Source organism: Globicephala melas, chromosome 20 (genome assembly GCF_963455315.2).
Source record: "Globicephala melas chromosome 20, mGloMel1.2, whole genome shotgun sequence".
Lineage (NCBI taxonomy): Eukaryota > Metazoa > Chordata > Mammalia > Artiodactyla > Delphinidae > Globicephala > Globicephala melas.
The window spans coordinates 6099281-6121807 of NC_083333.1; the positions used below are offsets into that span (position 1 = coordinate 6099281).

At 46.3% G+C, this 22527-nt stretch overlaps 1 protein-coding gene across 2 annotated transcripts in view; it reads right to left on the minus strand.

Moving 5' to 3' along the window:
* Window positions 1-18140: 18140 nt before the first annotated feature.
* Window positions 18141-22527, minus strand: part of BLMH (bleomycin hydrolase) — a 43296-nt gene continuing 38909 nt past the window's right edge. For both annotated transcript variants that reach the window (XM_030861922.2, XM_030861921.2), the window contains exon 12: window positions 18141-19109. In XM_030861922.2, the coding sequence (XP_030717782.1) occupies window positions 18958-19109 (152 nt within the window). In that variant the 3' untranslated portion in view covers window positions 18141-18957. The remainder of the gene's footprint in view (window positions 19110-22527) is intronic.

Sequence of the window (22527 nt, forward strand, 5' to 3'; positions counted from 1 at the left end):
TGCTCGCCACAACTAGAGAAAGCCCGCACAGCAACGAAGACCCAACGCAGCCAAAATATAAATTTAAAAAATAATCATTAAAAAAAAGTTAGTTTCCTTTAAAAAAAAAAAAAAGAAGAAAAAAAAGAACAAGGAGTATCACTTACACCTTCTAAATACTCTTTTATTGTTATAATGCAATTTATGCAATAAATAGAAATCAAGATTTAAAAAAACATGGGAGCACTTCCAAACACAGATTTTTCTTTTCCTTAACACAGGTATATTACTAAGACTACTTTTGTGTGAAAGACATGATTAGACCCACAAAGAAAGCCGAGAGAGGCAGAGACAGGAGAGAGAGAAAACCAGCCCCAGGGAGAGGGTGTTATGAAATGAGGGCAGATTTACCTGTGGCAGCTGGTAGAAGAGAGAAGGGGAGGAGAAAGGGATTCGAAGTGGAATTAGATACAATGTGAGTGAAGAGGAAAGGAAGGGGGAACCGGGCCCATTTCTCTGGGTGGGGCAGGGAGGGGGAGAACTAAATGAGGAGAGAGATGGGGTCCAGCAGCAGAGCAGGGCGGGGGATGGGGGCCGCCTCTGCAGCCACAAGCTGTTTGTGACTTGGGTAACATTGCTCAAAGGTGCCTATGCTCTTAGGTCAAGTTCTGAAATGTGCTTTACAATGTGTCACACACACATGGTTCGGGAACATTCATGAAAAATCAGTTCATTATTACACAGAATTGATCTAGTTCTCAGATGCATTGACATGAGGGCAAGAGGTAATTTCCCATCCCTAGGATCTGATAGTCTCAAAAAGTAACCCTCTGAGGGCTTCCCTGGTGGCGCAGTGGTTGAGAGTCTGCCTGCCAATGCAGGCGACATGGGTTCGAGCCCTGGTCTGGGAAGATCCCACATGCCACGGAGCAACAAGGCCCGTGGGCCACAGCTGCTGAGCCTGCGCGTCTGGAGCCTGTGCTCCGCAACAAGAGAGGCCGCGATAGTGAGAGGCCCGTGCACTGCGATAAAGAGTGGCCCCCGCTCTCTGCAACTAGAGAAAGTCCTTGCACAGAAACGAAGACCCAACACGGCCAAAAATAAATAAATTCATTAAAACAAAAAAAAAGTAACCCTCTGAGCTAAAACGGACATCACTGAGATAGTGAGGGAAATCTGAATATGGGCTGTATATTTTATAAAATATTTTATCAATGTTAAGTTTTCCAAATGTGATAATTATGGGGCTCTGGTTATGTAGGAGGATGTCCTTGTTCTTAGGAGACACGAGCTAAAGTATCCAGGGGTGAAGTATTTGGAAATCTGCAAATTCTCACAGGTTCAACAACAAAATTATATACATGTACATATATATAGTATAATTATTACATTAGTTATATTATACATAATGTATCAAGTTATATATATGTTAACATGTGTAAAAATTAGATATGTGTCTAATTAGAGAGAAAGCTCAGGCCCAAATGTGGCAAAATGTTAACAACTGGTGAAGGTTCACTGGGCCACTTCGCCAACTTTTCAGTTGAAATATTTCAAAATTAAAAACTGGGAGGAGATGGGATCGGGCGCATTCCGGGTGGTATGGTCGAGGGGTGGGATAGGGAGGGTGGGAGGGAGACACAAGAGGGAGGAGATATGGGGTTATATGTATATATATAGCGATTCACATTGTTACACAGCAGAAACTAATACAACATTGTGAAGCAATTATACTCCAATAAAGATGTTAAAAAAAAAAATTAAGATTACCAGGGGGTAAAGGAGGGAGGGATAAATTGGGAGATTGGGATTGACATATACACACTACTATATATAAAAGACATAACTAATAAGGACCTACGGTAGAGCACAGGGAACTCTACTCAATACTCTGTAATGGGCTACATGGGAAAAGAATCTAAAAAAAAAAGCCTGGATATATGTGTATGTATAACTGATTCACTTTGCTGTACACCTGAAACTAACACAACATTGTAAGTCAACTATACTCCAATGAAAATTTTCTTTAAATCATAAAACAAAAAAAATTGGGGGGAGAAAAATAATTCTAGCCCTCAGACGAGCTGGGAAACTTCCAGTCAGTCAAACCTCCCTGCTGCCTGGAATAGCATATCTCCTCTCTCTCCGTCTCTTCCCTCCCCTTTCCTTCCTGCCCCAGCTCCTCTCCTCTGAAACAAGGGAGAGAGCCAGCTAATTTAGCGTTTAAAACAACACACCCAGCGGAGAGAAAAAAACGGATGCGCAGGAGACTCAAGTTCGAGGCCTGGCCTGGAACTCGGGGCTGTGGGCGAACTTCAACGAGCCACGGAGGACTCTGACTGGCTCTCCGGAGAGGCCCCTTCCAGCTCTGGCCTTCCTAGTTCTAGGGAATCCCTTGGTTAGAGGGAAAAAAAAATCAGTTCATCTTCTTTTCGTGCAGCAGCTCCATAGCAAAGGAAATACCATCTTTTTCCTTGAATATGCCCCGAAAGACCACACGACAACATGAGAAGGGAAAGGCCCACTGACTGGCTCCCTCTCGCTGAGCCCACCTACCAGGCTCCAGCTCTGGATCTGCCCAGGGCACACAAGTGGCTCTCCTGCATCTGCCACCGGCCTCGTCACAGATCCTACCTCTTCCCTTTCTACCTCAAATAATGACACGAAGAACTGGACCTCAGGATTCCAGGAGACCTTCCAGTGCCAGACCCCAGGTACTGGCAAGTGGCATGGGGACCCTGGCAGTCGAGCTGGCCCTGGGACACCACCTCCGTGTCTCCACGTCGCTGGGGTTCATCCCTCACTTTGCAGTCCAGGAGTTTTGGGGGTTAATGGAGAGCTATCCTGTCCTGGCTTTTAGAAAGCCTAGGGTTTACAGTACCCACTGTCAAGTGCCCTTGGTCCCGGGCTGGGGTGGCAGCAAGGGAGCTGCTGCCAGGTTCCAGGGGAGCCAAAGGAAAGAGGAAAATAAGGCAGCCGGACTGCCTCTGCTTGCACAGGCCTTATCTCCACTCGTTTCGTCACCCCATTAGACACCCGGCTGGCAAAACACTTGGTTTACAAAAATGTTGACGTTCAGTAAGTGAGCCTTCATCTTCCCAGGTGCTGACAGCTGACAAAGGTCAGGCAGGAGGAAGTGCCCCGTGCACAGAGCCTTTACTCAGAGATCATTCCTGCATGTGGACCCACGTCAGTTCGCTGAGCTCTGCCTAGAAATGGGGGGCTGTGCTGGCCGACGTTGGGTCTCATGCCCACCCTAGAAAAGCAGGTCACCCTCTGACCAGGGGAAGTCATTTATGCCAGGGTTCTTTAAAATGCTAAGTTTCATCTATTTTCCACCTGGGTCTATTTTTCCATCTTTCCCTCCTAGAAAGATGGCAGTTCCCTTTCCTTAGGGCGCTATTTGTCCCGGTTAAACCCAGAAATGGGATTCCCCACAGGAGCAGGTGAGTCGGTATCACTTGCCTGAGGAACAGAGAAACGGGACGCTTTATCAGACCTTTGACTCCACTCCCAAGCCTGTCCTGTGGAACACCACCAACCTCAGTGGAGTGCAGCCCACTGGCAACAGCTCAGTGACTGCAAAGCAAACCAGCCCAGCCCAAATCTCTACCATCTGGGGGCCGTTTCTCCTGCCCCACACCCTGGGCAGATTGCAAAGGGGATTCAAGGAGTCTAGGAACTCAGGCCCCTGTCAGCTGGACAGGGTTGAGGTGCAGGACTTAACTTGTGCATGTCAGTGCGCAAAGCCCCTGCCTTAGAGGGAAAGCCGGGGGTCCTCAGAGGACCCTAATCTGATGGAAACATCTGGGTAGAGAGTCCTGGCCCCCAGGCATTTTGCACCATCACTTCAACTCGTGTTTGCTTAAAGCAGAGAGGCTAGGCTCACAGTCACAGAGTGAGTGGAGGGGACGCGGACATCCTGTTAGGCAGGGCCCCCCACCCCTCGCTTAGAGCTGAGGACCTCAAGACCCAGAGGAGCTGATCTGTGACGGGGAATAATTAAGGTCTGAGGTACCTTCTTAAACTGACAGAAACATGACTGCATAATTTTCCCTTTGGCCATCCAAGCATCTTTAAAAAGTCAAGTCATGACCATATCCTGTTGATTCATTAAAGCCAAATTAAAATTAAACTTCTTCAGGCAACCCTGCCTTTGTTCCCCCGAATTATACCATTCGAGGAGTATGAAGGAGAAGAACTGCCATTTGCTGGCTTAATGTCTGGAATTACCTGCATTTCTCTTTGGAGGGGGACACATCCAGGATGTTTTTGCAAGCCTGCCATAAGAGACAACACCCTCCAGCCAGCACCCCATTCCACGGTCACCTCACCCATTTGTGACTCTTTGACATGCCTCTCCGAGTTTCATCAAAATGCTCAGACAACTCTAAGAATTCCCCAAAGAGGAATTTCTGAGGTTTTGCTGATTCCATTAAAACTGCAATGTTATTCCGTCCCCACCGCCCACCCCTAGTATAAATATTTTTAAGCAAGGAGACAAAAGAGATGGGTTTGAATGTCTGTGCTGGTGTCACATCTCTGAAATGTCCTAGATGGATCACCCGAGCGTTGAGGGGACTTTTGATTAATTGTGAAGCAGTTGCAAGTAACCTGCTCTTACTCAGGTTCAGTGAAAAAACAAGGAAAACCCGTGCCCAAAACAGCTTGCACAAACCCCATAAGAACCTGCATCTCATCCACGCTGGAAGCGGCCACCCCAACCCGAGTCTGTGGTAGGAAAATCTGAACCTTTGAGCACCAGCGGCTTCACACAAAAGCGAGCAATGGGACAGAGTCAAAGCTGTGTGTTTCCCTCCACTCCCCAAACCCAAACGGCCATGTGCCATGGCGCCCTCCACTTCATTGAACACAAATCCCAACGTTGTTTACTTAGACATTTTTCCTATGTAACTGAAGGCAAAACACATTAAATATTTGATCTCTTCTTACTCTGATGAGAGCTAGCAGGCTCATAAATAATCCATTGACCTGGTTCATTTTTCTGGACAAAATTGATCATAAAAATACATACACACAAGCCTTTGTAATGTCTGACTCTTAGAAATTCCACCCCTCTGAAATTCTTTAGAACCCCAACTGAAAAAGAAATTCATTATGCAGAAGACCCAGGGCAAAAAGAAATGTTTCTTAGTGTTCTTTAGCTCCAGAGATCCTTTTCAAAAGCAAATTTGAATATACACATTTTTCAAGCAACTGATGGTTACACACTTCAACCATGTAAAACAGCTCGCTGGAGTTTTGGCTTTCACATAAATTCTGAATGACTGAGCATGCATCGGCTCTGCCAGGGAAAACTACCCAAGGGCACGGAGACTCGTCCCACTTATGTGTCATTCAGAGATTTCTCTAGATATTTGGGCATTTGCATCCACCAGGACTCTCCCCCAAGAGATGCCTGCACACAGCCCCCTGCACGCGATGGCCGTCAGTGAAGAGCAAACAGAAGCCATGGGTTGAAAGTAAAGCAACTTTTCCTCCCGACCGCAGGACCGTCCTGAAGGGCTTTCCTGGGCTACTGGGCCACCCGAAGCCGGGCAGCCGGGGACGAAGGAGCGCTCCGAGCCGGTCGCCCGCCCGCGTCCCCTTGTCCCCGCTGCCGATTCCGCGCGCGCCCACCCTGCCCAGAGCCCCCGCGCCGGTGCCCGGAGAGGCCGGGCGGGATGAAGTTCGGGAGAGAAGTGGGCATTAAAAGCCGGGAGGAAAGCGGACCCACCTGCCGGGAGTCCGCGGAGGCCGGTCCGGAGCTTCCGAGGCGGGCGACCCTCGCGCCCTCGAGGCACCGGGGCGTCGCTGCTTGTGCCGACGCCGACGCCCGCGCGGCCGTATTTGTACTCTCGGCCCCTCACATGGTCTGATCTCTAGATATCCGCCGCCAAAGAGCTCTTAAAGAATTTGTGCGTCACTTTTGAGCTGCAGAAACTTTACGTTTCCCCGCGGCTGCGGCTCTGCGTTCCTCCTGGGGAGGGGGAAGGATAGGGGATGGGGGGGTGGGCGCGCTCACCGGGGAGGGGCCGCTGGGGGTGGGAGTGGAGAGGGAGCCGGGGCCCGGGGAGGTGAAGGACCCCTTCCCCGCAACACACACACTGACACACACACACACACACACACGCACACTCGCACACACGCTCCCCGGAAGGGGCAGCGCCCTGGGAAGAGAGGGAGCCGGGGGCGGTGAGGGGCGGGCAGCAGGCCGAGAGGAGCTAAGAATCCTGACCCTCGTGTTCGTTAAGCTTGCGGGGGAGGAGCTGCTCCACAACCCACAGGTGTAGTTCCTCCCCCAGCAAATTGCTCCCAAATGTTTATTTAGTTTTCGGCTCAATGTCACTTTCTCAGAAGGATCGCTCTTGACCACTGACACCCCCCCCATCACCCTTACCCCGCATCCTGCCCTATTTTCCTTCCTGGGACTTAGCCCCTGGCTCTCCGTCCGGCTCCACCGCTGGGAGGTGAGCGCAGCCAGAGGGGACCTTGTTTAATTCCTCGCCCTCCCCGGTGCCTCCAATAAAGCCTAGCCTAATGACTCACAGTAAATACTTGCAGAAGGAATGAATGAATGAAGAATTCTTTCCCATTTTGTTAACCAGCTACAGTTAAAAGCAATATCAGAACAGTAGGTGGTGATCTGGAAAACGTAGTATATGCCGGTGGTGTTGGGCGAGTGGCTGAATTGTTAACAATATTTTAATTATCTGAAGAGGGTCAATGGAGCCTATTGTGTTGAACCATATGAATACATTGCTTCGATAATTTTTTAAAAAATTAAGTTTAAAAGTGAACTTAATGTCATTATATTTTCAGTAAAATTATTTTTTACATTTGAAAAGAACAGCTGCAGTACTTGCTCTGTGATGTCCCTGAAGCTGAGATGGGAGGGTGAGGGCTGACCCACCTACTTTTCCCTAGAGGAGGCCAGGGTCCCAGCCAAGTAGAAGGCAGAACAGAAACAACAATTGCAAGTTTGCAGCCCCTGTACTTGGACGGAACGGAACCCAGAAAGCTGAGCTGGCAGCCAGCTGAGTTGAGCTGGAGTCTGCAGGGACTGAGTTGGAACAACTCCGTTCCCGGGCGTGGGCGGTGCCCCAACCTGGGAGAAATCAGTGTGAGGTTTTGGCGCCACCTAGACGTCAGGGTGGCGATTGCAAGGAAAGCGGGACGGGCTTCATAGAGCACCGGGCTGCTCTGGTGAGCTGGCTGGCGATTCCCCATGCAATCTTGGGCATTTCACCCCGTGGCCAAATCCCGGGATGACAGGGTCCACATTAGGCAGCGCCTCCCTTCAGATGAACACAATGTGTGAGCACTGTGTGAACAGGGACTACGCAAGTGTAAGGTGTGGTTCTGAGGAGGGGACTGGGGGCAGTGGGTGACTCCAGCCCTTGGCTAAGGCTCTTGTCTCTCCACCCAGTCTGTCCTCCACGTTGGGTCAACGTGACTTCTTTTTCTAAGATTTTTTTTTTTTTGATGTGGACCATTTTTAAAGTCTTTATTGAATTTGTTACAATATTGCTTCTGTTTTATGTTTTGGTTTTTTGGCGACGCAGCATGTGGGATCTTAGCTCCCTGGCCAGGGATCGAACCCACACCCCCTGCAGTGGAAGGCGAAGTCTTAACCACTGGACCGCCAGGGAAGCCCCCTCAACATGACTTTTTAACACCATTCCAGAGTCTCATGAACTTGTTGAACCTCCTGGTCTCCTTTCGGGGACCTAATACCCATTCCTGCCCAGCCACCCCGGCCCCTCTCAGAACTGCTGTTTTTGCGGGGGAGGGGGCGGCGGCGGTGCTGGCCTAGAGAGTGGGACTCCCGAAGACCTGGGTTAAATTCCAGCTCTGCCCCTGTGCTGTCCGTGGGGGTTTGTTCCCACACAAGGTGAATCCCTTCATCTCAGCCACTGCGGCCTTCAGCTCCTTCGTGTGTAAAATAGGGATCACAAGGATGGTGGGCACCTCCTAGCCGCAGGGAGGGAAGGGGCTGGTGTGTGCAGTAACACCAGGGCCCTCTCCGCCCAGGGAGACCCCACCCTCCCTCCCTCCTTGGCCTTGGACCACCCCAGGCCAGTCTTCTCCCCACTCGCTCCCTGGCTGAGGGGTGGTATCAGAAAGACATTGGGATTACCCAGACTGGACCTTTCCCTTATTCCTCACCGCCTCCCTGGCACAGTCCACACAGAACTATTGCAGACGGTCCATTCTCTCTCTACACATGTGCTGTCGCTTCTTCTTGTCCCTGTGGGTGTCATCCCACAGAGACCAGTTGGCCTCAGCTGCCCCCCTTCCCCTCAACAAATCCAGCCTCTCTCCTCCCTAAAGCGAAGTCTTCCCTGTCTTGCTTCCCATGCTCGTTGCCACGTCTGCCCTGTCTTTCTCCAGCATCTGGACTCCCTCCCTGGTGGAGCTCCTTAGTTCCGGCACCTGGTCCCACTGCCGGAGGGCGGGGGGGCCTCCACTCGACCGCCCTTCCTCGCCTCCCGATCGGGGTGAGTGGACAGACATTATCCACTGCCCAAGAGAGGGCAGCCCTGTACCCTTCCCAGCTGTCTGCCTCCATCAAAGCTCCTTCCCGACTGGAGCACCAGCTCCACGCCAGTCCCGAGGACACACCCTCTGCCCTTGGGGGTCAGGGAGAAGGGCTGTGCTGAGCATGGAAGGCATTTGGGAGCCCTGAGCGGGAGAGGCATTGACGAAAGCAGTGTTCCCAGGGAGGACTGACATGGGCTAGAGGAAGCAGACGGGTTCCTTAGACCGTGAGTGCAGTTGTGAAGCAGGTGTGAGGCAGGCAGGCACCAGCACACACAGGGAAGAGACGGGAGTCAGACACCGAAGGAGAACCTGTGGGGCTCGGCGGCTGGTGTCTGGGAAAACAGTGCATCTGTCAATGATGCCGTGAACCTGGGCGATCATGGTTCAGCAGGACTTTCTCTTTGCTCCACTAGCTCTAGATCAGAAATAGCAGGGCCTCCAGCCTGCTATGAGGCTGCAGAATAAGCAGTCTCGCTTTGAGAGGTAAAGAGCACGTTTAAGTATTTCCAACCTCTCCCCAGCTCTTTCTCCCTCACCACACACAGACACCGCCACCAAGGAGACCCACTTCCTGCGCGTCTCAAGGCCCAGCAACTGTTCCCCTGTGGAGCCAGGCTGGGACACACGGTGTAAATCACAATAATGGAAGACAAGGCCCACCCACCCCTTCTTGTGGGCTCTTTCTCAGTACTCCAGTCTTTAGAGTGTCTCACAGGACCCCCTTGTTTCTCCTGGGGCGTGGCATAGTTTTGGTGATGGGGTCCACGGTCAACCATGCGAGGGGTACAGCACCTCCAGGGCAGGATTCGCTGCCACTGTGAACCCTGGGCTCATGCCCACAGAGATCTACGTAGGAGCCCCCCATGGGAGGCTGTGTCTGATCCATGAAGCAAGGCCAAGGGGAGGAGACGAAAAGCCCTTTCAGGAGTGCCAGGAACTTGACATGCAGGGGGGGTGGGAGAGGAATGCCCCGAGGAAGGCAGAGAACATCTGGAAGTAGATGACTTGTGTCTTTGGTCACCTTTTCCTGGCCCCCTCTCTCCCATTTCTTATGAGCCTACTGCCTTTGCTAAACAAACCCTGTTCCCCCAGATTTTACAGGTATTGTGACTTCCCCGTGCTCTTTCTATGATATTTTTGAACCAAGGTTTTTGGTTTTTACTTCCTTGCTACAGGATTCCCTCCCCTGACTCTGAACACCTTAGCTAGGGCCACATTCTGGAAGGCAGCTGTTTTTACTTTCCACCTTGGCGGAGAAGTCGCAGCCGGGAGCAGCACAGAGTACCAGGGCAGGACGCCAGCCTTGTGCACGCACAGACCTGTGAGAGCCCTCAGATGTCTCCTAAATGCCCACCTCCTCCGCTAGGCTCTGAGTTCCCAAGGGAAGGGGCTCTGCCTCTCTCCACGTCTCAACACCCAGCACTGTGTCTGCATACAGCAGGCCCCATAAACGAGAACTGGCAATGAATGACTAGGAAAATGCCTTTCACTCTTAGCAGACTTAAAGTGTCCTAAGAACCAGTGCCCTTGGCACTGGTGAGTAAACCGTGGCATATCTGACAATGGAGAAACAGCCAGCAGTGAAAGGAGTGAGGCAGTTTTCTCTGCGTATTGAAATCGCTTTTACATATGTAGAAGAAACTGGGAATCGTAAGTGCCTTGGAGGGAAGGGACATTAAAAGTAGAAGGGAACCCTGCTTTTTCACTGTATTCCCTTCTGTATTACTTAAATATTTGCCATGTGTAGGTAATATTTTTATAAAACCTTTTCAGAAAGGCAACATTTTAAAACATTTATAAAAGTTTTTTTTTAAAAAAAAAGGAAGGAAGAAAGAAAAAAAAGAGAGGGGAAAGAAAGAACACAGGAAGATGTTCTAAGGGCCCCGAGCTTGTGGCAAAGCAGGGGAAAAGCCTGGAAGATTCTCAGCTCCACTTCACGCAGCGCAGACATGTTTCCTTCCCAAACGGGGCCAAATTACTCAGGACCACTGTCATTTTCTTTTGTTCCCTCAGGAAGGAGGCAAATATTTTCTCTAATTTTCTAACCAGGATGCTGTGAGCCAAGAGGTGACATCCAGGGCTTTGCTCAGGATCCGATCAAGAGGGACAGGACTATTTTTAGAACCAAGTCCTCTGCTTCCAGCCCCCGAAGTCATTCCTCTCCCCTCCGTCCCACTCCCAGCTTTCTTGGCCTGCTCAAGATTACACTCACCCTCTCTTTAGCTCTTCTCCTCCTCCAGGAACTTCAAGATAACTTGGGCCTCTGCATATAGGGAGATTTTCCCTTAGTCTCTTCTTGGAAAACTGATTACCCTCATCCTTGATGTCTGTGGTCACTGTGGTCAGAAGTTAGTTTAAAACCGGTCAGCTTTTCTTTTCCTTCTCCAACTTCAAGCTCTTTCCTAACAATTATGGTATTTACTGGAAAACTGCAGACAAGTCATCTGCTTTTGCAACCGGCTCGTGTATATACATCTTATTTTCCCAACTACACGGCACGTTTCTGGAGAGCAGGGAATTGCTTTAAGCCTCAGAGGGCCTCACACAATGGACACACTGGAGAAGCTCTGTGAGAACTGGTTATTACCAACGGCTCCCACTTACTGAGCCTCTATCTCCCAGGCACATTATCTGCAGCCTCTTTTGTTCTTTTCCTACCACATATGGGTAATATGCAGTCTTTTCAACCCTTTGGCTATATTTTGCTGTAAGTGTTATTTAAGATATAGTTCTTTTCAAGCTGTGGCTTTTCCTATCTAATACATTTCAAAATGCTTTTCAATAAAGACGGTGTGGAGACCGAGGCTCGGAGAGGTTTGGTGACTTGTCCCTGCTTACATGGCTCCAGGCAGATCAGCCGAGCCGTCTGCCTGAGTCCAAAGTCGCTGGGATACTCACTCTGCTGGGCTGATTTGAAGAAAGAAAGGTGCAAGCAGTGAAAAAAGTGGAGTAAACTTTTGAGGGTTTCCCCCTCTCTTCTACTCCCCTTATGCCCGTCACCAGGAAAGCTAGACCTTTCTGTTAAGCACTGAAATATGAAGACCCACGGGGGCTTTGTTCTCATTCTAATTGTCCCTACTCGGCAAGTTATCGGGAAGCCCACTTCGGATCTATGTATAAACTTTTTTTTTTCCCTTTGGCTGCGTTGGGTCTTCATTGCTGCGTGAGGGCTTTTCTCTAGTTGTGGCGAGCGGGGGCTACTCTTCGTTGCGGTGTGCAGGCTTCTCATTGCAGTGGCTTCTCTTGTCGCGGAGCATGAGCTCTAGGCACGTGGGCTTCAGTAGTTGTGGCACACGGTCTCAGTAGTTGTGGCTCGCGGGCTCTAGAGCACAGGCTCAGTAGTTGTGGCACACGGGCTTAATTGCTCCGCGGCATGTGGGATCTTCGCGGACCAGGGCTCAAACCTGTGTCCCCTGCATTGGCAGGCGGATTTTTAACCACTGCACCACCAGGGAAGTCCCTATGTAGAAACTTTTAATTGAGTATAGCTGTCAGAATTTAGGGCATTTTCAATCAGGCAGCCAACAGTATTTACGGTGAACCAGGCTTGTGAATGCAGTGGCAAGCAAGACAAAGCCCCCGCCCTTGGGGAGCTGACAGGGAGTATTGACTTTGGGGAAAACAGAAGTAAACATACAAATAAACAAGAATTTCAACAAGGCGGAGGGCGGTTGGTTGGAACAGAAGAGAAGGGAGGCAGCTGAGTCCCGAGAGGCGGGTCAGGGCCACAAGGGAGGAGGCTGTGCGCTCCTGTCACCGAATGTGTCCAAGGAGAACTTAAAGGGTTCCTTATCCATCTTGGGGCAGTGTGGACGAGATAACCTGTAAGGGCCCTCCCAGGTGAGCGCACACTCTGGTACTTTCCACCATGTACCCACCCTGCCTCAGATGCTCCATTCTTCTGCAAAGCAGATAATTTTAAAAAATAAGACAAAAAACTGTCTTAGGATAGCCTGAGAGATGATTCCAGAGCCCATTCCATCCACTTCAAGAGGAGCTACTAGAGTTTTTCTACAGGAGTAAGCAAGAGAGAGAGAGCAGGGAGCATTCAAACCGTACCAAGAAAGACGAGTGCAGAAGGGCTTCCCATCTTCACACAATCCTGTTCCCAAGTAACTGCAGCTTCTATGAATCAGACATTCCCTCCCTCTCTTCCTTTCCCTTTGTGGTAATGTGTAAAGGGCTTGGATTTTGAAAAGGAAAACAAAGCAAAACAAAACAACTCTGGCCAACTGATTCCTAGTTCTCAATCAAATTGTGTCACAGACCCCAAGGAAGAATAGTCATCTTCCTAAGAAGCAAGACTGGTTCTGAACAAGTTGTCCTAACTATGGGAATGCTAATCTGATATCACTTAAAAGGAAAAATCCAACTTAACCAATGACTATGGCATAGTCAGCAACAAGGCTCACCCATGCCACACGGCCGGAGAAATGGGAATTAAAGCGCAAGTGCCCTGGCCCTGCCAACAGCAAATAAGAATTCAGCTACTCTTTGACGACAAGCCAGAGCACATAGATGGATCCACAACCACATCCTAGAGGAATGTCTCATCATCAGGTCCCGGCTTCTTGGATGTGTAGGGTCAGCATGACTCTACATGTCTCAAGAGGAATCCTGGGGCTGGCAAGGAACTTCCAGAGGTGAGAGTGTCATTCAAAGAGTTACAGGGGAAGACAATTCCTACCTTCTCCTTTCCGAGCTTACCCAAAGGTTAGCAAGTTCTTCCAATTCAGATGTCTGGCTAAAACTCTGGCCCATTTCCTTTAATCTTCAGCAGAGAAGACATACCCGCCATCCTTTGTTTCTCTACACAGGATCCTAATTTTATTTGGAAAATAGATTTTATTAAATATTTGGTTATGAAGATTATCTTTTTTATATATTGTTGGATTTGGTTAGTAATATTTGATTAGGAATTTTGCATCTGTTTATGGGGGAGATTTGCATGTATTTTTTTCTTTTACTATCTTTGTCAGGCTATGGCAGCCTCATAAAATAATTCTTTATGCCATAAAATAGTTCTTTACATCTTTCCTCTTAATCTAATCAAGATTCCCCAGAGAACATTTCCAATCTCCTGCGCACTAGGGTTCTGGGAGCCTAGTATGACTGAGGGCACAGAACCCCTTAAGGTACTTTCATCCTCAACTCAGTTTCTGACCTCTAGGCCATAAACTACTTTTCTCTATGGAGAATAAATCTTCAATTGGCTGCTGCGGAGATGGGGAGGGGCAGTCACCTAGCTACCCAAAGCAGGGAGGGAATCTAACAGACATTCAGTAACCCTCTTTTTACTCCCAATTCCCAGAGTAATGCTCTCTGGTGCTACCATATCTGAGATTTGGGGCGATTATGCAATTATAAACTGGTTTGCTTATCACTAGCTATCTCCACCACTGGCTCAGGATTCAACTTTTTCAGTTCTGCTAAACCTTTCAATGTCTCAATCTGCTTTTCTGTTTATTTCTTCTTTCCCTTCTTCCCGGGGTTTGGGGATTTATGTCTTCCAAAAAAATCCCTTTACTGTCACTTTTGACAACATTAAGGGTATCTTTTCTTTTTCAAATATCTGCAGTATAATAGTATCCTCCTTTCAATTTCTTTAATGTCTGTGTATGTACTTTTTTGGGATCAGTCTTGCCAAATATGTTAATTTGCTTCCTTTTTTTTTTAAGAGAACCACTTCTAATATAAAATGGGAAAAAGACAGTCTCTTCAGCAAGTGGTGCTGGGAAAGTTGGATAGCTGCATGTAAATCAATAAAGTTAGAACATACCCTCACATGATGCACAAAAATGAACTCAAAATGGCTTAAGGACTTAACCATGAGACATGACACCATAAAACTCCTAGAAGAGAGCATAGGCAAAACATTCTGTGACATAAATCGTACCAATGTTTTAAGTCAGTCTCCCAAGGCAACAGAAATAAAAACAAAAATAAACAAATGGGACCTAATCAAGCTTACACGCTTTTGCACAGCAAAGAAACCATAAACAAAATGAAAAGACAACCCACAGAATGGGAAAAAACATTTGCAAATGATGCAACCGACAAGGGCTTAATCTCCGAAATATATAAATAGCTCATACAACTCAACAACAACAACAAAACCACCCAGTTGAAAAATGGGCAGAAGACCTAAATAGACGTTTCTCTGAAGAAGACATACAGATGGCCAAGAAGCATATGAAAAGGTGCTCAATATCACTAATTATTAGAGAAATGCAAATCAAAACTACAATGAGGTACCACTTCACACCGGTCGGAATGGCCATCATTAAAAAGTCTACAAATAACGAATACTGGAGAGGGTGTGGAGAAAAGGGAACCCTCCTACACTGTTGGTGGGAATGTAAGTTGGTGCAGCCACTACGGAAAACAGTATGGAGGTTCCTCAGAAAACTGCAACTAGAACTACCATATGATCCAGCAATCCCACTCCTGGGCATATACCTGGACAAAACTATATTCAAAAAGATACATGCACCCCTGTGTTCATAGCAGCACTATTCACAATAGCCAAGACATGGAAACAACCTAAATGTACAACAGATGAATGAATAAAAAAGATGTGGTAGATATATACAATGGAATAGTACTCAGCCATAAAAAATAATGAAATAATGCCATTTGTAGCAACATGGATGCACCTAGAGATTATCATACTAAGTGAAATAAGTCAGAAAGACAAATACCATATGATATCACTTATATGTGGAATCTAAAATATGGCACAAATGAACCTATCTACAAAACAAAAACAGATTCACATAGAGAACAGACTTGTGGTTGCCAAGTGGGAGGGGAGAGGGGGAAGGATGGACTGGGAGTTTGGGGTTAGTAGATGCAAACTATTACATGTAGAATGGACAAACAGCAAGGTCTTACTGTATAGCATAGGGAACTACATCCAATCCCCTGCGATAAACCATAATGGAAAAGAATATAAAAAAGAATGTATATATACATATAACTGAGTCATTCTGCTGTACGACAGAAATCAGCACAACATTGTAAATCAACTATACTTCAATAAAAAAATAAAATGAAAAAAAGAAAGCCAAAAAATAAAAAGAACCACTTATGGCAATGTTGATCCTATGTTTAATTTCTGCACATATCTTTCCTATTTCTTTCTACTTTCTTCAGGATTTTTTGTACTTCTAATTTCTTGAAATAGATGCTAAACTCAATTTTTAGCCTTTCTTACATTCTAATAAACTTTTAACTGTATAAAATCTAAGTACTATTTTATCTGTATCTCATTTTGATATGTATTTTTATTATTGTTCAGGTTAAATTTCCTTTTAATTAGTTATTAGTTATCATTTTTCTTTAGTTTTTATAGCTTTATTAGTTATCTTTTAATTTTTGGTTTCTAACTTGATTGCATTGTGGTTTGAGTGTGGTCTGCATGGTAACAATCCATTGAAATTTGTTGAGATTGACTCTATTGCCCAGCATCTGCTCAATTTTTGCAGAAGTTCCATATGTGCTCAAAACAGAATTAGTAAGGACTTCTCTCGTGGTCCAGTGGTTAAGACTCTGTGCTTCCACTGCAGGGGGGCATGGGTTCAATCCCTGGTCGGGGGTGAATGAGAGATCCCACATGCCATGTGGCATGGCCAAAAAAATTTAAAAAAAAAAGAATTAGCCAAAAAAAAAAAAAAAGAAGGGCTTCCCTGGTGGCACAGTGGTTGAGAGTCCGCCTGCCGATGCAGGGGACAGGGGTTCGTGCCCCGGTCTGGGAAGATCCCACGTGCCGCGGAGCGGCTGGGCCCGTGAGCCATGGCCGCTGAGCCTGCACGTCTGGAGCCTGTGCTCCGCAACGGGAGAGGCCACAACAGTGAGAGAGAGGCCCGCGTACCGCAAAAAAAAAAAAAAAAAAAAAAAGAATTAGCAGTTGTTAGATGTGGTAGGATACTAGACGTCTATTATATCAAACTTATTAAATGCTTAAATCTTCACCTGATTTTTTTGGTTGCTTGATCAATAATTGAGAAGTGTTAAAATCTTCCATTATGATATTGGGTTATTTGTTTTTCCATGTAGCCATCAGTTTTTGTTTTATATATTTTGAGGTTATTAGGTGAATACTAATTTAGAATCCTTCAATTTTCCTGGAGAATCAAGTGGGCATATAATTATGTACTGATTCTATCCTTAGTAATGCTTTTTGTTTTAAAGACTATTTCCAGAGCCACTGTGCTGTACAATTCCAGGGAGGCTGTGCAAAACATACCCCAGAATTAGTCTGAGTGGCCATAATTTTACTGGTCATTAAGATAGCTATACCAAATTTATTTCGGTTAGTACCTGCCTGATATATCTCTTCTATCCTCTTTTATCCTAGGTACTGACGTCTCTTGTAATCAACTTATGGCTGAATTTCTTTTAAAAATCCCATTTGACAACTTGTCTTTTTTCTGAAACATTTAACCCATTTATAGACATTGTAATTATTGACACATTTAGATTTCTATCTTATTTGGACATGGTATTTGTCCTGTGTTTTCTTTTCTTCCCCCCATCTTGTTTTATTTTAAAGTTAATCAATATACTTATCGTCTTCCTCAGTGACGTGAGGACTTCAGAGTATGTTTATTTTATTCCAATCATCTCCCTCATTATCTATTTTCATGTATTTTGGTTTTATCTTTTTTTGAACCCTGTAAGACTACCCACAGTCACTTCTTGTTTAGATGGTGCACGTGTTTATCACTTTGATTCTACATTCTTTTGTTGAATTTCAGACCTTCTATATTAGATCACTATTGTTCTGCTTGGGCAACAGTTTTTGACTGAAAATGTCTTATTTCACCCTTGTTTCCCCCCTCCCCACCCTTGTTCTTGAAAGACAGTTTCACTCAGTATAAAATTCTAGGTTCATGGTTAATTTCTAATTGTACTTTGAAGGTACATTTCACTGCCTGCTGTCATATATAGTTGCTGATGAGAAGTTAGCTGTCAATCTGTCTTTTCTTTGCAGGCAATCTGTATTTTCTTCCTGGATGCTTTTAAAAAGACCTGTTCTGGGGTTTCATCATGATATGTCTAGAAATGGATTTATCCTGCTTGGAACAGGATTATTAGAATATTGTAAACACTGATTAACGCTTGAGCCTTTAACTAATGTTATCTTGGAAAGTGCTATGACAAACAATATTCCATGCTAGAACTGAGAAAGTTCTTGGAGAGCCCGAAAGGTAGGGACTCAGGCACTGATGGAAATGTTGATTAGGGTGCTGTATTTATTTGCTTTCAATGAAAGAAAGGCCCAGTCTTAGTAAAATACATACTCTTCAGCCCATTCTAAGGCTGGACCTAACAGAGCCTTACTTCCCACCCTTGTAGAGACCCTGGATCTTGGTGAAAGAACGGTTAAGTGGCAGGGGCACAAGCCCTCCTAAATATGGTGCCTGGAAGCCCTCTGCAGAAGCCAGTGAAGATCAGCACAGGCTGGGAAGGATCACACATCCCACAGAGAAGCTAAAGCAGGGCAGCCCCGAACCATCTTGCTGTTTTTTCACTGTCAAGAACACAAGTCACCTGGCTGCTTTCCTTTGTAGCTAAACAAACACACACTTCTTAGAGCAAATAAGCCAACGTACTCTCATTTAGCAAAGTGTTTTATTCAAAAGCTTCTCAGCACCATCTAGTTGTCAGAAAGAATGGATATCCCCTTTTCATGCCCACCCAACTCCCAAACCCAGAGGCAGAAGTTAAACCACTTGGCGAGAGCTCCCTCTAATGGTTATAATTCAGATCATGATAAGCTTGTGGTTGTTCTCTCACCTACTTTCTCCAACCCTCTACTTAACCATGACTCAAGTAGAGCTGTGCTCCCCCACAGTTCAGAACAACAGGAAGGAATCATGTCAGTGTTGATCAACCTCCCAATCCTGGGCTATTAGAGGCACATGAAATTACCTTGAAAAATCCGAATTCAGTGACTGCCACCTAGGAGGGACAGTGTTACTGTCAGGCAGCATGCAGTTTTGAGAGCTCAAATATTAGGGCACCCTCCCCCCACTCTACTCTAGGAACAAGGAGCAGTAAGTCCGTTTTCTCTCCACACACCTCAATTGCTCATCCTCTCCTGCCTTGTAAAACAGACACTGAACCGAACTGGTGTGACAGAGTTAAGACAAACAATTACATCTGATTAAAATGCTAAGAGATCCTGAGCTGTTGGAGATGAGGAGAGTAGATATAGTACGACCTGATCTTTCCCTTTTTTTCTTTAGAGAATATTTTGTTTCACTATAAAGCACACTTTCCCAAAGAGGTTCCTGGAGGAGAAATCCAAGAGTCTGACTGTGTCCCGTGGGAACACACAGTCACCTGTGTAACTCTGGCTTCAGTCCCTGGATCTGTCCTTTGCAGCTACTTCAGGTCCCATGGGAGGAGGAAAAGCTGGAGGCAGTATCACTCGGCCAAAGCCCCCATGGGGTCCCAGGCTGGCAGGACAATGGGTTCCTGCTCTAGTACAGCTAGCACCTCTTCAGGGACATGCTTCCTGTCCACCACCACTTCGTAGACATATTCAGAGAACCACTCATCTGTCATGCACAGGTAACCTGGAGAAAAGAACAGAAGCCTCATGAGTCCAGAGGGCGGGGGGCAAAGAGCAGAAGCCTTACTGGCGCTACAAGAAAGTCTTTTACAAGCCTCATGAGTGCAGAGGGCGGGGGGCAAAGAGCAGAAGCCTTACTGGCGCTACAAGAAAGTCTTTTACAAAACTAACATTTGTACATGTTTCTCAGCTTTCCCATCTATAATCTCACTTAATCTGATTAAGTCTTATTAGCAACCCTGTGAAGCAGACAGGACAGGATGGCTATATTTTTACCAATTAGAAAACTGGGGCTCAGAATAACTAAGTGATGTACCCAGGTCACATGGGTTCAGAAGTTCAGGGCTGGGCCTTGGACCTAAAGCTGCTACCAGATCTTGCTATTCCACTGGCCAGGCTGCCTTGCTGAAGGTGGGTCAATGACCCTAAAGGTAGGTGGAAATGTTTCTTGTTCATACAGCCACACATACATAGGGGGTTAATCTCTAGGGTGAGAAGGGCAAGCATACCAGTTCGATTCTTACCCTACCCACCTTCTCAGCATCCGAGGCTGCTGTCTCTCCTTCCTCTCTACCATAAATTCCTACAACAGCCAGCTAAGCCATTAGGGGTCCTGATGGGGCCTGATCATCATCCCCAGGTAGCCACTTATTTCCAGATGGTACTGGGGGAGTCGCTGCTTTCTTAGGAGGAAATCTGTGGTGAGGATCAGGCAGAACGGACGACGCGACAGTTGCTTGACCTACATTCCTCACAAAGGCCCTGGGATTTGTGGATCTCTCCAGTGGCAGGACTGGAGAGGGGCTCAGCTGTACGAACACCCCAGGCTGAGAGCTTAGCTGAGAAAAAGTGTGGTGTCATCAGGTACCTATCCTAGACACCTGCCTCTTCCCCTCAGGGAGACTGCATCTCAGGCTCCGCTAAGACAACACAAATTCCTCTTCAGGATCACACATCCAACAAACTGAAACAGGGGGGGAAATGCTTCACCTGAGCCACTGCTAATACAAAGAGCAAAATTAAAGCAAGAGATGAAAGAGCGTGTATTTAAAACAAGGATGGGCCAGGGAAAGAGCACAGAGGACAAAACTGTGTACCTGCACAGGGGTACTGCGTGCACCTACACACCCAAGGACTCACAGGAACTAGCAATCTTCCTCTTCATCCTCATCATCATCATCTTATCATATCTGGCACCTGCTGTATACTAGACACTTGAGCAATTTTTCTCTGAAAGTGTCCGTGCAAATCTAGGTCTATGCTATAGCATTTCCCACTACACAGGACCAAGAGGAAGGGAGAGGAGGTAGTATTTCTCCTAAGGTGATCTTCTAGTATGTTGGTTCTCAAACTTCCTGGCCCCAGGATCAAGACTGTACACTTAAAACTACGGAGGACCCTAAAAAGGTGTTTATGTGGGTTATACTTACTGATATTTACCGTAGTAAAAATTAAAACAGAAAGTTAAAAATATTGGTGCATTTAAAAATAAGAATTAAAAAACGTGAATATTAATAATATATTTTTAGGAAAAATAATTATATCTTTCAAAACAAAATAAATTTTAGTTAGGAAAGTGGCATTACCTTACGATTCAGAAGATAGCTAAATTCTTGTACCTGCTTCTGTGTGCAATCTGTTGTTTTGGATGAAGTAGATGAAGCAAATCCGGCCTCACACAGATACGTTGTTGGAGAAGGAAGACCTTGTAGATGCCCTAAAAGGGGCCCAGGGACCCGGCAGGGGTCCTCAGACCACACTCTGAGAACTGCTGCTCTAAAAGCAAGACTGATTTAAATAATTAAAAGGCATCATGACGGTTAAGTCTAATTTTATAAGCTAAATGGTGTGACAGAGGACATTATTTAACTTGAAAACACAACTGCTTCGGGGAGCTCGTCTATGCCCAATTCTGCTCCTGCGACAGCAGTCAAAGACAGCTCATCCTGATGTGGCACCGCACGTTTACCCTCACCAGAAAACGCCCGGGAAAGCGCGCAAGGGCTCTCATCCCCTCACGATCCAGTGTTCCTTTCTCAACAGGAGATTCAGGGAAGAAGAACACAGATAAACGCTGTAGCCCGTGCCATTCCAAAGTCCCTGGCCCCTACCATCACCTACATTACTGCCACTAAGTTCTAGCAGCCAAAGCTTGGTCAGCTGAAGGGCCAACCAGTACCATTTCTTGCTACAAGAAATGTAAGTAAGTACTTCCTGAGAAAGTCAGCATCTGCCTTGTCTAAGAGTTCTCGTGGGCAGGAGACCAGGCTACTAAACGCTACACCATTTGAGACATTAGGCATCCTTCCCCTCACCCTAATGCACGCTGAATAAATCCTTAGAGGAGCTCGGGGCAGTGAGGCAGGTGAAGGATAGAGGCAGATTCGTGTAATAAAATTCTGTATCCTTATGACAATACTATCATCACACAATCAAATGAGTCTTCAAAGAATGCCCAGAGAAAATGGACAATAAGTACATCTACACCATCTTGTTCCAAAAGCAGGAGATAAGAGTAAGTCCTTACAAATTAAAACTCCTATCAATTGTAATCCACCCTTTCAGTGTCCCTGCCAAGAGGGCCTGCCTTGATTAGTCTCTCTTTTCAGGATATGAGTTCTTTGGGGGCCCACAGAAACCTCACAGTCTAGGTGGCTGCCAAGTAACTGCGCCCTGGGTAGGTAATGAACTTGTGGCCGCTGTAACTGTTGATACTGCGTGTCTTGGAGTTTGACTGAGAAGATTAGGATCAGTGTGTCTAAAACCCAAGTGAGGGCTGTGCAGAGGAGCAGTAAGGTACCCACTCAGGCAGGATGAAAGAGGCCATTTCGATTTGAGGAAAGTTGCAGCTTCTAGCCCTTATGTACTCTGGCCATTAGAAACTGGTGTTCCCCAAAGGAAAAAGGAAAAAAGAAAAAAAAAAAGGAGAACAAAAAATCTGCTCCAAGGATCCCGAGGTTCAGGGAACAAGGCATTCAGGGAAACAGATAAATGGATAAAGAAAGCTTTAGGAACTAAATTAAATTTTGTTTAAACTTTGTCTTGTTTACATGCTATGAGGAAGAAATAAAATAAGTGAACAGGCCCTCAAAGACACTGGCAATGTTTCTGTATTTGTTAAAGAGAAAGGGCAGTATCGGTCTGTAAGGGGAAAAAGTGTCTATGGATACAGCTCTAGGCCGGTTAGGCCAAATTCACTCAGAAACAGAAGAGTTTCGAATGGGTTCGTTTAAGGGAAAGAAAAACTTTACCCTAAGAAAACAGTTTTCTGAAATCCTGCTAAAGGCCTAAATTTTAAACCTCTCAGACTAAATTAAAGTGATAAATATATTATCATTTACGAATTAGATATATTTTTTGCTTTGTTCTATGAAGTATTTCACCTCAATAACAAACTATTTTGGTTTATATATATATATATA